Raw genomic sequence first — 16,041 nt, forward strand, 5'->3', positions numbered from 1 at the left:
GTTTAGTGTATTTAGCACACAGCAAGTTCATTTAACGCTATGTGTGATTTGGTTTATGTAGATACAACAATTCAAAGTTAACACACAAAGTAACCAAAAACCTGATCTAATGTGCATATTCATAATGAGTTTGCAGCACATTCGCAGCAAACAGTAGAATGTTTGCCACAAGTTTCCCAGAATTGTTAGCCAGAAGTTCACAAGTCGCTGTAAATTTACTGCAAAAGTTTGCCTCAAAACTAATTTGCAGCAAATTGGCCAAAGATTTACAATAACTGTTTGCCAATTGCCCGTTTGTTTTTTTTTCTCGGAAAGAGAGCTTTAAAAATGTATTGAAAATAATTTCATACAAAAAAAACGTACACTCACCTAGCAGAAAAACTTTATCGTAAAAATGTAATTTCACTTCAGTGAATCAAAATACAGTATGTACAACAGTAAACTGACACCTGGTGGCTTTTCTTTGATTCAGAACGAACTCTCCATCTCACAGTCGATGATGACTTTTCCATTTTCTTCTACTTCCTTTGACCCAGCCTTGATGGCAAGTTCGTTCTCAATTTCCTTGTCACCCAACGGAACCTTGTTGATTTTGGCGAAGCTCTGGCTGATGTCCATAAAGGTCTTGTTTTTGGTCTCGGGCAGAATAAAGTAGAGGTACACAGCACCCAGCACACACACCACTAGGAACACCAGGAAGGCATAGGTCTCCAGGGACTCCTGTGGAGACACACACCAACATCTTTTAAAGGTATACTTAGCAATATGACATCATCATACATAGTGGGGCGACTTCCCGTTTACAGATGTCAACAACAACAAATTTCAAATCTGCCAAGACTTGCCACATTTACAAACATTTCACCTTCATTTCCAGCCCAAACTTCCCCCTCACAAAAAAGATAGGCTTCCCTGAGCTGTCAGCCTGAAGTGTGTGTACCGAGGCATCTAGCCATCTGTGTGAAACTGTTGGTGTGACAAGCAATAACAGCCTCAGTCTCCTGAGGCGTGCTCTCCATTCCATTGTGGTCAGTGCAGTTCAATCCCCCCCCCCCCCCCCACACACACACACAGATGTACACAAACAAACATTTGCATGAGTCACCAGAGTAGTTATACTAACTCTGTGGTCCATTTCTACATTTAGATAACCTCCAGGGGGACCAAAGAGAATTGAAACTCAGTGACGAGTCACACTTCTTAAAAAGTCACCAAGCAGGGAGCATCAATGTCGCCTCTCAGAGCAGTAAAACATCAGTAAAGAAGAAACACAGGCAACGGAGTGTGGCTGGACCTAGTGCTTGCATAGGCCTACTGAAGAGCTGAAGCTTTGCAAGCATGTAATGCTGTATGTTCTATAATTATATAATGTATTTGGTAGTGAGTAGAAAGTGTATTTGCAATTACTTCTGAGAATGGGACTACACTGTTAGAAAAAATGGTGCTATCTAGAACCTAAAAGGGTTCTTTGGCTGTCCCCATAGGATTTTTTTATTTTTTATGTTTAAAATTTGTTTGCTCTGAATCCCACTGGGACTACACTCTTAGACCAAAAGAGTTCAAACCTGGAACCAAAAAAGGACCTACCTGGAAGAAATAAGGGTTCTCTTATGGGGACAGCCTAAGAACCCTTTCGAAACCCTTTTATCTAAGAGTGTATGGCCTGCTGTGAATTACATTTCTCTGACCTGACTCCCTCTCAATGGGAGCTTTATAAATTCTTAAATGAACTAAATCTATTCAGGCCAAACGGAATATTGGATTACGTTTTAGAAACATTTCAGAATCAAACAAAGAATCAAAGAAATTTAGAAGGATGAGCCTGGGAAATAATTGTGATTACTGAAAAACACAGTCCAATGCTGAGAAGTCGCAGGGAATAGAGAAAGAATCCAACATCCACAGGGAACCACAAATATACCTAACATCTTTGAAATCTGACCGTGCACTGTCAATCATTCAGTTTAATGAGGGATTTCAAATCTGGCCAGGCAGATTACCAGAGGGAGACTGCCTGGGAATCTTGATTGACCCCAGACTGGAATTTTGAATCTACTGTTCATGAGGACATGATGCACTCAAAACTATTTTCCAAACAGTCTAATATACAGTGGGGCAAAAAAAGTATTTAGTCAGCCACCAATTGTGCAAGTTCTCCCACTTAAAAAGATGAGAGAGGCCTGTAATTTTCATCATAATCATTTTCATCAAAATCACATTGTAGGATTTTTAATGAATTTATTTGCAAATTATGGTGGAAATCAAGTATTTGGTCAATAACAAAAGTTTATCTCAATACTTTGTTATATACTCTTTGTTGGCAATGACAGAGGTCAAACGTTTTCTGTAAGTCTTCACAAGGTTTTCACACACTGTTGCTGGTATTTTGGCCCATTCCTCCATGCAGATCTCCTCTAGAGCAGTGATGTTTTGGGGCTGTTGCTGGGCAACACGGACTTTCAACACCCTCCAAAGATTTTCTATGGAGTTGAGATCTGGAGACTGGTTAGGCCACTCCAGGACCTTGAAATGCTTCTTACGAAGCCACTCCTTTGTTGCCCGGGCAGTGTGTTTGGGATCATTGTCATGCTGAAAGACCCAGCCACGTTTCATCTTCAATGCCCTTGCTGATGGAAGGAGGTTTTCACTCAAAATCTCACGATACATGGCCCCATTCATTCTTTCCTTTACACGGATCAGTCGTCCTGGTCCCTTTGCAGAAAAACAGCCCCAAAGCATGATGTTTCCACCCCCATGCTTCACAGTAGGTATGGTGTTCTTTGGATGCAACTCAGCATTCTTTGTCCTCCAAACACGACGAGTTGAGTTTTTACCAAAAAGTTATATTTTGGTTTCATCTGACCATATGACATTCTCCCAATCTTCTTCTGGATCATCCAAATGCTCTCTAGCAAACTTCAGACGGGCCTGGACATGTACTGGCTTAAGCAGGGGGACACGTCTGGCACTCCAGGACTTGAGTCCCTGGCGGCGTAGTGTGTTACTGATGGTAGGCTTTGTTACTTTGGTCCCAGCTCTCTGCAGGTCATTCACTAGGTCCCCCCGTGTGGTTCTGGGATTTTTGCTCACCGTTCTTGTGATCATTTTGACCCCACGGGGTGAGATCTTGCGTGGAGCCCCAGATCGAGGGAGATTATCAGTGGTCTTGTATGTCTTCCATTTCCTAATAATTGCTCCCACAGTTGATTTCTTCAAACCAAGCTGCTTACCTATTGCAGATTCAGTCTTCCCAGCCTGGTGCAGGTCTACAATTTTGTTTCTGGTGTCCTTTGACAGCTCTTTGGTCTTGGCCATAATGGAGTTTGGAGTGTGACTGTTTGAGGTTGTGGACAGGTGTCTTTTATACTGATAACAAGTTCAAACAGGTGCCATTAATACAGGTAACAAGTGGAGGACAGAGGAGCCTCTTAAAGAAGAAGTTACAGGTCTGTGAGAGCAAGAAATCTTGCTTGTTTGTAGGTGACCAAATACTTATTTCCACCATAATTTACAAATAAATTCATTAAAAATCCTACAATGTGATTTTCTGGATTTTTTCTCCTCATTTTGTCTGTCATGGTTGAAGTGTACCAATGATGAAAATTACAGGCCTCTCTCATCTTTTTAAGTGGGAGAACTTGCACAATTGGTGGCTGACTAAATACTTTTTTGCCCCACTGTACCTGTCATAAAACACACAGTACCCATACAACGGTGACTTCAAAGCCCAACTACTTCCTGTTGACATCCGCCTTCCTAAGGCCTTATGGGTTATTACTGTGTCACATCGAGACACGGTTGTTCCCTCTTTCAAATATTTCATAAGAAGATAAACAAGGCTGTATTTGGTAGCCTGATCCAGACTGGGAAAAAAACGGTTTCTGTAATGTAACACTAATTTGCAAAAGTTGGAAAAATCCCTTAGTCCGATGAATTTTGCATTACACGGACAGATGAGTAATGCTAATTACAAACGCATTTCCTATAAAAATATTTCAACTTCTTGTTATTGCTAAGATTGATTTTTCACTGGCCTATTGATTGACGTGAGAAAGGAGGTGGTTTCTGTTTTATGGGGTAAGCTTTATTGCCTGCAGTGCTGGCTTGGCACATTTAGCCTCCCTGACACATACACAAACATACACTGACCTAGAGAGAAGTTTATCCTCGGCGGCTGCAATCTGTTCGGCGTGCGACGGGGATACAAGGATAATTAAATGTCCATAATGGAGGGGATATAAAAGTTAATACATCTGATCAGGGAGAGGTGTCCCCAGTGCAATAATGGGGCTGGCCTTCGGGAGGTCATGGTCACTGCATTGGTCATGGTCACTGCATTGTGGGGGCAATTGCTTGTCCCAGTTGACAAGGAGAGGGCTACAGTGTGTGTGTGTGTGTGTGTGTGTGTCTGGGGGGTGGTTTATGCAGACTGTGCTCATACTCTTAATGGCCCAAGGGGAGGCCGACCCAAGGACAGCAAATTAGCTGCTTGACTAGGCTTTACTCAACATTATTATTATGCGTTTTCAGCCTGGCAAACTGTCATTTTGGGAATGCAAGATGATTTATAATGCAGTTTCTACCTTTTACATTTTGGATTAGCCTCTAGCACTCCAGCAGTGACGTATGCTACATTGTGATAATCATATAATGAGTCTTAAAATTACATTATATTGTATATGGGTCTTTCTATAAACTAGGGTACCAGTGAGCATTTCCTGTAGCGGACAATTGTTTAGAGCTGCTACAAAGTCTTTAATAATTAGCCTTTTTTTCATGTGAATACATTAAGATACCAACCTTTTCTGAGTCAAGATCACTTTGTGAGTCCAACGCAAGATCTACCGCTCAGATAGTTTTTTAAACACAAATAATAATAAGCCTATGCAACATTAACCTATTAAAAACAGTTCTGTAACAATGAGGTTTGTGCAGTAGGCTATGAGGCCCAATACATTATGTCATATTGGCTATGCTTGAATTGCCTTGTCAATGTTGTTCTTCTCAGACCATTTTGAAATTATATTTCAAAATGTTCGGTATACGATCACACTGGTAATATATCATTTGCTGTATTACTTGTGAGGCACAGCTGAGTGAGCACAATCATTAGCTTTGTTTTATTTTACTGGATGGCCTGCATCTGATGGTCAGTCAGAGGGGAAGGAAGGAGAGAGCAGCAGGGAGGCTGCCTCTCACCCGACTCACACCGTCCCTCCGCTCTCTCTCCCTCCGCTGAGAAAATGGGACACGGTCTTCCAGCTGATGGCGAAACTCAAGTCGCACTGCATTATTTCTGCCTCATGCACCAATTCATGTTGTTACTCCCATGACCAGAGAAAGTGAAATTAAAATCTAAAAAAAGAGATATTAAAAAAGAGATAAGCTGCAAAAAATAACAATGCAAGGTTATCGAAACACTTTGCTATACTCATCAGTTGCAGCTGCAGTGCTGGTTGTTGTAACGACTCTCGTTTGTAGAATGAAGAGTGGACCAAGGCGCAGCGTGGAAAGTGTTCATGATTTTAATATTCAAAAAACACTCAAACAAAATAACAAAAGCGAAAATGAAAGCGCACAGTTCTGTCAGGCAAAAACCTGACCCATACCCTGACCTAACCAAACATAGAGAATAATAAGGAACTCTAAGGTCAGGGCATGACAGTACCCCCCCCCCCCCCCCCAAAGGTGCGGACTCCGGCAGCAAACCTGAACCTATAGGGGAGGGTCCGGGTGGGCATCTACTCTCGGTGGAGGCTCCGGTGTGGGACGCAGGCTCCACTTTAGGCTCCCCCCACTTCGGTGGCGCCTCTGGTGCAGGGAACTCGCTGCAGGCTCCGGACCGGGGGACGTCGCTGCAGGCTCCGGACCGGAGGACGGTCGCTGGAGGCTCCGGACCGGGGGACGGTCGCTGGAGGCTCCGGACCGGGGGACGGTCGCTGGAGGCTCCGGACCGGGGGACGGTCGCTGGAGGCTCCGGACCGGGGGACGGTCGCTGGAGGCTCCGGAATGACGACCGTCGCCTCAGATGGCATCATGAGGTAGGAACATTTTGTGGATATATTGAAGCAACATCTCAAGACATCAGTCAGGAAGTTAAAGCTTGGTCACAAATGGGTCTTCCAAATGGACAATGACCCCAAGCATACTTCCAAAGTTGTGGCAAAATGGCTTAAGGACAACAAAGTCAAGGTGTTGGAGTGGCCATCACAAAGCACTGACCTCAACCCTATGGAAAATGTGTGGGCAGAACTGAAAAAGCGTGTACGAGCAAGGTCTACAAGCCTGACTCAGTTACACCAGCTCTGTCAGGAGGAATAGGCCAAAATTCACCCAACGTATTGTGGGAAGCTTGTGGAAGGCTACCCGAAACGTTTGACCCAAGTTAAACAATTTGATGGAAATGCTACCAAATACTAATTGAGTGTATGTAAACTTCTGACCCATTGGGAATGTGATGAAAGAAATGAAAGCTGAAATAAATCATTCTCTCTACTTTTTTTCTCTTGGCTGATTTCTTTTGTTTTCCCATGATGTTAACCAAAGAGGCACTGTGTTTGAAGGTAGGCCTTGAAATACATCCACAGGTACACCTCCAATTGACTCAAATTATGTCAATTAGCCTATCAGAAGCTTCTAAAGCCATGACATAATTTTCTGGAATTTTCCAAGCTGTTTAAAGGCACAGTCAACTTAGTGTAGGTAAACTTCTGACCCACTGGAATTGTGATACAGTGAATTATAAGTCAAATAATCTGTCTCTAAACAATTGTTGGAAAATTACCTATGTCATGCACAAAGTAGATGTAGACTTCAACTATACATAGCTTTTCCCCAAGCGATTCACCAAAATTAAAGTAATTCAGGCATTTATATATAAATTTTAGTCGTTTATCAAATGCCTTTTCAAAATCTGCTATGAAGACCAGGCATGGTATCTTGGATGTTTCATAATGTTCAATTGTTTCAAGTAATTGTTGTATATTATCTCCAATATATCGTCAATGTAAAACACTTGTCTGATCAGGATGAACAATATCTGATAATACCTTTTTTATTCTATGTGCTCTGCATTTCGCCAAGATTATCTCATCTCAGCAAGAGCTAGAGGCCTCCAGTTTTTTTTTAAATGGACTGGATCTTTATACTTACCCCCTGGGTCCTGTTTAAGTAGTAATGAAATCAGAATCTCTTGTGGAGTACCTGAAAGTCTACCATTTGTTTAGGAGTAAGTAAAACATGCTAATAATGGATCTCTGAGTACATCAAAAAAGGTCTGATATGCCTCTACTGATATACCGTCAAGCCCTTGTCACATTGGCATAAATTATTCGGGAGACAGGCGCAGGAATGCGCAATAGTTTTGTTACTTTTTTTTAACAATAATAGATCATATTAATAGAAATAATAGCAGCACAATCTTATAATTGCATGCACATATTTAGAAAGTCCTAGCGAGGCTATAAGCATGTCAGCCCAGTCTGCTCAGTTCATTGGATTCAATTTTTTATTTATTTATTTATTTAACCTTTATTTAACCAGGTAGGCAAATTGAGAACACGTTCTCATTTACAATTGCGACCTGGCCAAGATAAAGCAAAGCAGTTCGACACATACAACAACACATAGTTACACATGGAGTAAAAACAAACATATAGTCAATAATACAGTGAAAAAAATAAGTCTACAGTATATACAATGTGAGCAAGTGAGGTGAGATAAGGGGGGTGAAGGCAAACAGATATATGTATAAATAAATAAAAATATAAAAAGGCCATGGAGGCGAAGTGAGTACAACACAGCAAGTAAAATAAAAATTAAAAAAAAAAAAAAAAAAAAAAAAAAAAAAAAAAAAAAAAAAAAAAAAAAAAAAAAAATAAAAAAAAAAAAAAAAAAAAAAAAAAAAAAAAAAAATTAAAAAAAAAAAAAAAAAAAAAAAAAAAAAAAAAAAAAAAAAAAAAAAAAAAAAATTGTTGAAGCAATTTTGAAAAAATGAAGAGAAAACAAGTACAATATATCGCAAGATGTCCATTACATGCAAGACATATTTAATGTAGTCCTCGTTAAATCCTGTTGTATTCCGACAAAAAAAGAAGGAAAAAGGCACATAGAATCTAACGGCCACTAATGACTGCAAGTCAAAATTTGTCTTAGGCATCACAACGTCAACAGTGAAGAGGTGAGTCAGGGATGCTGGCCTTCTAGGCAGAGTTCCTCTGTCCAGTGTCTGTGTTCTTTTGTCCATCTTAATCTTTTCTTTTTATTGGCCAGTCTGAGATATGGCTTTTTTGTTGCAACTCTGCCAGCATCCTGGAGTCACCTCTTCACTGTTGACGTTGAGACTGGTGTTTTGCGGGTACTATTTAATGAAGCTGCCAGTTGAGGACTTGTGAGGCATCTGTTTCTCAAACTAGACACTCTAATGTACTTGTCCTCTTGCTCAGTTGTGCACCGGGGCCTCCCACTTCTCTTTCTATTCTGGTTAGAGATAGTTTTGTCACGATCGTGTTGACATGAACGAGAGGACCAAGGCGCAACATGATTTGAATACATCTTCTTTTTATTAACAACGACGAAGATGAACACGACACACTATTACAACACTAACGAAAAAACAACAAACGATCGTGAAAACTTCAAACGTAAGTGCACACACAAACTACTTACGTCGAACTATACATATACACAAACAATGACCCACAAACAGCTAAAGCCTATGGCAGCCTTAAATATGGCTCCCAATTAGAGACAACCGAAATCAGCTGTCTCTAATTGAGAACCCATTCCGGCCACCATAGACTTTCCTAGAACTACACCCAACATAGACACAGCTAGACACATACACTCAACACAAAACCATAAACTACAACAAACACCCCCTCTACCATATAATACCCCAAAATACACACATACCCCATGTCACACCCTGACCTAACTAAAATAATAAATAAAACAAATAATACTAAGGCCAGGGCGTGACATAACCCCCCCCTTAAGGCGCGAACTCCGGACGCACCAACACATAGTCTAGGGGAGGGTCTGGGTGGGCTTCCTTCCACGGCGGCGGCTCCGGCACTGATCGTGGTCCCCACCCCACCATAGTCATAAGGGGCAGCACCGGGATAAGGGGCAGCACCGGGATAAGGGCCAGCACCGGGATAAGGGCCAGCACCGGGATAAGGGCCAGCACCAGGATAAGGGGCAGCACCAGGATAAGGGGCAGCACCAGGATAAGGGGCAGCACCAGGATAAGGGGCAACACCAGGATAATGGGCAGATCCTGGCTGGATGACGGCTCCGGCGGATCCTGGTTGGACGGCTCATGGCTGGCTGACAGATCTGGCTGCTCATGGCTAGCTGACGGATCCGGACGCTCATGGCTGGCAGACGGATCTGGACGCTCATGGCTGGCTGACAGCTCTGGCAGATCCTGTCTGGTTGGCGGCTCTGGCAGATCCTGTCTGGTTGGCGGCTCTGGCAGATCCTGTCTGGTTGGCTGCTCTGGCAGATCCTGACTGACGAATGGCTCTAGCGGCTCCTGACTGACTAATGGCTCTGACGGCTCGGGACAGACGGGCGGCTCTAATGGCTCTGGACAGACGGATGGCTTAGACGGCGCTGGGGAGACGGATGGCTCAGACGGCGCTGGGGAGACGGATGGCTCAGACGGCGCTGGGGAGACGGATGGCTCTGGCCGGATGAGGCGCACTGTAGGCCTGGTGCGTGGTGCCGGAACTGGAGGCACCGGGCTAAAGGCACGCACTTTCAGGCTAGTGCGGGGAGAAGGAACAGGGCATACTGGACCCTGGGGACGCACATTAGGCCTAGTGCGTGGGGCCGGAACTGGTGGTACCGGACTGGGGACACGCATCTCAGGGCTAATGCGGGGAGCAGCAACAGGATGCACAGGACTCTGGAGACGCACAAGAGGCTTAGTGCGTGGTGCCGGAATTGGTGGTACCGGGCTGGAGACACGCACCATAGGACGAGTGCGTGGAGGAGGAACAGGGCTCTGGAGACACACTGGAAGCCTGTTACGTGGTGTAGGCACTGGTGGAACTGAACTGGGGCGGGAAGGTGGCGCCGGAAATACCGGACCGTGCAGGCGTACTGGTTCCCTCGAACATCGAGCCTGCCCAACCTTACCTGGTTGAATGCTCCCCGTCGCCCGACCAGTGCGGGAAGGTGGAATAACCCGCACCGGGCTATGTAGGCGAACCGGGGACACCATGCGTAAGGCTGGTGCCATGTATACCGGCCCGAGGAGACGCACTGGAGACCAGACGCGTTGAGCCGGTATCATGGCACCTGGCTCAATGCCCAATCTAGCCCTACCAGTGCGGGAAGGTGGAATAACCCGCACCGGGCTATGAACACGTACAGGAGACACCGTGCGCTCTACTGCGTAACACGGTGTCCGCCCGTACTCCCGCTCTCCACGGTTAGCCTGGGAAGTGGGCGCAGGTCTCCTACCTGCCCTCGGCCCACTACCTCTTAGCCTCCCCCCAGGAAATTTTTTGGGCTGACTCACAGGCTTCCTACCGCGTCGTCGTGCTGCCTCCATTCGCCGGTATCCCTCCTCACACTGCGCCAGAGAATCCCAGGCTGGCTCCGGTACTCGCCCTGGGTCGATCGCCCACCTGTCGATCTCCTCCCATGTAGTGTAGTCCAGATTACGCTCCCATTTCCATTCCTCTTTGTGCTGCTCCTGTTGCCGCTGGTCATGTTGCTTGATCCGGTATTGGTGGGTCATTCTGTCACGATCGTGTTGACATGAACGAGAGGACCAAGGCGCAACATGATTTGAATACATCTTTTTTTTATTAACAACGACGAAGATGAACACGACACACTATTACAACACTAACGAAAAAACAACAAACGATCGTGAAAACTTCAAACGTAAGTGCACACACAAACTACTTACGTCGAACTATACATATACACAAACAATGACCCACAAACAGCTAAAGCCTATGGCAGCCTTAAATATGGCTCCCAATTAGAGACAACCGAAATCAGCTGTCTCTAATTGAGAACCCATTCCGGCCACCATAGACTTTCCTAGAACTACACCCAACATAGACACAGCTAGACACATACACTCAACACAAAACCATAAACTACAACAAACACCCCCTCTACCATATAATACCCCATGTCACACCCTGACCTAACTAAAATAATAAATAAAACAAATAATACTAAGGCCAGGGCGTGACAAGTTTGCTATGTTCTGTGAAGGGAGTAGTACACAGCGTTGTACGAGATCTTCAGTTTCTTAGCAATTTCTCGCATGGAATAGCCTTCATTTCTCAGAACAAGAATAGACTGATGAGTTTCAGAAGAATGTTCTTTTTTTCTGGCCATTTTGAGCCTGTAATCGAACCCACAAATGCTGATGACCCAGATACACAAGTAGTCTAAAGAAGGCCAGTTTTATTGCTTATTTAATCATGACAACAGTTTTCAGCTATGCTAACATAATTGCAAAAGGGTTATCTAATGATCAATTAGCCTTTTAAAGTTATGAACTTGGATTAGCTAACACAACGTGCCATTGAAACACAGGAGTGATGGTTGCTGATAATAGGCCTCTGTACGCCTATGTAGATATTCCATGAAAAAATCTGCCGTTTCCAGCTACAATAGTCATTTACAACATTAACAATGTCTACACTGTATTTCTAATCAATTTGATGTTATTTTAATGGACAAAAAATGTGCTTTTCTTTAAAAAACAAGGACTTTCCTAAGTGACCCCAAACTTTTGAACGGTAGTGTGACTGATTTTACTAATTGCATTAGTACTGTACAAAGTTAGAGGTGCGCTATTTGATAATATTCCCCCGCTCCCCCTACCTTGGGCTTCCAGTGGGGAGACCTGAGGTCAACCTACCCCTGCCCCCTTCCCCATCTCGTACTTCTGAGTGGAAGACCTTCCCAGGCAGTAGCCTGCCTAGCTCACAAACTAGAATCAGGGCGCCGACTTCGACAAGGTTAATTTACCCACAGTCCCACACGGTGACATGATATCATTGACTTGACGTGCAAATGAGCGATAGAAAATCAATCGCGCAAATGTCACCATTCAAAAAAGAATTGTCCGGGCTCCCCGTGCCGCCCTGGGTGGCTGCCCGCCCATGCCTAAATCCGCCACTGAGACACCAATTATTTTAGGATCGTATAGGCCTACTCCAATAGAGAACCTAGGCATGTTTTTAATTATATAATCCTTTGTCCTAGCCCTACAATAATTATATTCATATTTATTAAGTTTTATCTTAAAAGCTAATCGTTCAGATTCACATCCGTGAACAAGGGATACACTATATAACCGCTATTAAGTCATAATATACCCCACCTCTACAATTAGGCCATATCATATGAAAAAAAAAACACACAAAAAAAACTTGGTATTTCTAATGTACAATTTTCTAACAAAATAAATAAACAATCAAAGATATAAGTTCGGCCTTCCCTATCTCTGCCTGTCCCTAAATCAAAACCTGATTTTAAGTCCATATAGTTCAAAGTTACATATTGCCTAAATAGAAAAAGGATAAGTTCATCATACCCATTCTGCATTAACATAAGTCCAACCTTATTTTAAGTCCACGGTTCCATACTGCATGAACAAAAAAAAAGTCCATCATGCACAATTTTTTTTGTTGTAAAAAACTAATGAATCGATATCTGTACTGTGTAATGAGGTGTGAATATGTATCGGGGACTACTTCAACAGGAAGTAGCTATCACTCACAGCCACGTTGTAATCTTCGAGTCCTTGAACATTTGGTTGTTAACATATAATCTATCGACCACTAGACCAACATTCTGCTTCTCTGCTCGGGGCCTTTTGCAAATGGAGTACAGAGCACATTGTCTCTCCACTATTTCATGGGGAAATTGTTCATTAATAGACAATGGGGTGTTCTTCAATTCCATACCCTGTTGTAACAAGGCAATTTTCATTTTGTAGTGGGTTAGCATAGCTACGATCGGACGGGGCCTTCCCTCTGCTCTGCCACCAAAACGGTGAGCCCTTTGAAAATCAATTGTTACCACCTGTTCGTCAGTTATCTTGAGATTACGTTTCATGAATACCTTGACTTTTTCCTTCGTTGACTGATAGTTTATTTTCATCCTCCTTTATTCCCATTATAACAATATTATTTTTCATACTTCTGCACATTAGATCAAGTAATTCAGCTTTCATTGTTTTATTATCATGCCGTAGCCTCTGTGCAGTGTCTTTTAGGCAGTCCATGTTAGTTTTCAATATCTTATTTTACGCTCGTATTTCTTCCATCATTTTATTACTATAATCCATTCCTGTTTTAAGGCCTCAACCTCCCCCAGTAGGCCAGGCAATAGATCCAGTTTTTAAACTGCTCGCTCATGCGCTATCTTCTGGAGACAGCTATAAAAACGTCCCCCTCCAATGTTACATTTTGAATTTTAGATGGCGGCTTCCCTTCAGTTTCTACCACGCTGCCATGTCGTAAGAATGATGGAAGCCATTGTGTTCCTGGGGACCCTTAATGCTGCAGAAATATTTTGGTACCCTTCCCCAGATCTGTGCCTCGACACAACCCTGTCTCAGAGCTCGACGGACAATTAATTCAACCTCATGGCTTAGTTGTTGCTCTGACATAGACTGTCAACTGAGGGACCTTATTTAGACAGGTGTGTGCCTTTCAAAAATCATGTCCAATCAATTGAATTTACCATAGGTGGATTTAAATCAAGTTGTAGAAACATCTCAAGGATGATCAATGGAAACAGAATGCACCTGAGCTCAATTTCGAGTCTCGTAGCAAAGGGTCTGAATAATTATGTAAATAAGGATGTCCAGGTTATTATTTTTGATAAATTAGCAAAAATATCAAAACTGTTTTCGGTTTGCCATTATGGGGTAGTGTGTGCAGATTGATGAGGAACATTTTTATTTAATCCATTTTAGAATAAAGCTGTAAGGTAACAAAATGTGGAAAGGGGGAAGAGGTCTGAATACTTACCGAATGCACTTTATTCTTCTCTTTGATTGTGCATTTTTGTCAGTTCTTATATTCACCAATAGACGGCGATCAGCTGATTTCTAGGGTTCTGTACTCCTGAAGTTATTGACTGTTTTTGTGCTTGCCAGTTAGCTAGCTTTTAGCAGGCAATGGCTAGCAGTTTCTTACTGCCGATAAAAACATATGATTGACATACTTTTTTTTACAGTTTATTACTGAATTATTTAATGTTATAAATCAAACATTAAACCTTGTAATCAATCCATAGTAGCCTTGTAAACAATTCATTTAGACCCAGCGTTAATTTGAAACAGGCGTTTATTTGCTGAAAAATGTGCGGTTGCACGGCTATTAAAAAGGGAAAGTCTATTTGAGACTTTACATTTAATTTCAATTTTACGGCATCTAATGGTTTTTCTCAATGTGGTGGTGGTTTTTATGCGTAAAATCCCGAAATGTGCTAAAACAGAAACAAAAGTTCAGGGGAGTCCCCAGGGTATGCAGCGTCAATCCGTGCCTACTTTTCCGTGATTCCTTGTTCCAGTCTTTTTTTTTTAACCCCCTTTTTCTCCCCAATTTCGTGGTATCCAATTGTTAGTAGTTACTGTCTTGTCTCATCGCTACAACTCCCGTACGGGCTCGGGAGAGACGAAGGTCGAGAGCCATGCGTCCTCCGAAACACATCCCAACCAAGCAGCACTGCTTCTAAACACAGCGCGCATCCAACCCGGAAGCCAGCCGTGTCGGACGAAACACCGTACATTTAGTGACCTGGTCAGGGTGCACTGCACCCAGCCCGTCACAGGAGTCGCTAGTGCGCGATGAGACAAGGATATCCCTACCGGCCAAACCCTCCCTAACCCGGACGACGCTAGGCCAATTGTGCGTCGCCCCATGGACCTCCCTGTTGCGGCCGGGACGCAAATTATTTTTGGGGACACTGGATGAAGTCATCCTACATATTTTTGTTTCATTTCGTTAAGACTCTCGAGGACCGGACTTATCCAGAGCAGATGGTGGATAAATACTTTCTATCTGTAAAATACCCAAGACGTGTAAGTAAAAAACATTTAATTTGGAAAAATGCACCAAAAATGTAATCTAGAGTAACAAATTGACAGCATATCGACAATTCCCTCTGGGCAAGTCTGGAGAATATATCTAAGGATAACCACACAAAATGTGGTGAATGCAGATGCTTCTGAAGCTGAGAAAAATGTGTTGGCATGTGGGAAGAGTCTGACTTTCAGGGAATTGCAGTTAAAGACAAGTACACTGGATTAAGACTACCAAACGCCAAAAGTGAATTTCAACCCAATCACGATCTCTTCAAAGTAAGTTACTAATTGTAGCACAATTTGTAACATTCTTTATGAAATGGTCTTTGAAATCAGGTGTAATTCAATGTAGTGCCCTTTGAAATTATTGATGTATGTCCATTTTAAAGTGGTTAAAATTCATGAAAATGTTGATGACGGTAGTATGATAAACTAAAGAAAATACAAATTTTTATCAAGTTTTGACATGTTTTATGTTTACTTAACTAATATTAACGGACCAAAATCCTAACAAATCTGAAAATGTATAGGTAGAGGCAAAAACAACATTTCATTCTGTGGTGCCTGACCTTAATTCATTAATTTCATTGAGCATAATCCCTATTTTTCGCATTCGTACAGGGTAGGGCATAAAATTAAGACCCGCCAATTGTGGGTAAACTTTGTTATTGGCAGGTAAGTTGGTCGACTGTACCAGCAACGTGATGGGTAGCAAACGAGCGTTTGGGAACAATATACATTTTCTTTGCAAAAACATGCTATATGATACTCCTCTAGCAAATATTTACATTTTAGTCATTTAGCAGACACTATTATCCATAGTCATTTAGCAGACACTATTATCCAGAGCGACTTAATTTTTAAAACTTTTTCGTACTGGTCCCCCATGGGAATCGAATCAACAACCCTGGTGTTGCAAGCGCCATGTTCTATCAACTGAGCAACAGGGCACCAGAAAAAAA

At 42.7% G+C, this 16,041-nt stretch overlaps 1 protein-coding gene across 2 annotated transcripts in view; it reads right to left on the reverse strand.

The window, feature by feature from the left end:
• Positions 1-370: 370 nt before the first annotated feature.
• The window catches only part of slc2a9l2 (solute carrier family 2 member 9, like 2), a 247,011-nt gene continuing 231,340 nt past the window's right edge, over positions 371-16,041 (reverse strand). For both annotated transcript variants that reach the window (XM_055910005.1, XM_055910007.1), the window contains one exon: positions 371-720. In XM_055910005.1, the coding sequence (XP_055765980.1) occupies positions 469-720 (252 nt within the window). In that variant the 3' untranslated portion in view covers positions 371-468. The remainder of the gene's footprint in view (positions 721-16,041) is intronic.

The sequence above is a fragment of the Salvelinus fontinalis genome, chromosome 3, assembly GCF_029448725.1.
Source record: "Salvelinus fontinalis isolate EN_2023a chromosome 3, ASM2944872v1, whole genome shotgun sequence".
In the NCBI taxonomy this organism is placed as follows: domain Eukaryota; kingdom Metazoa; phylum Chordata; class Actinopteri; order Salmoniformes; family Salmonidae; genus Salvelinus; species Salvelinus fontinalis.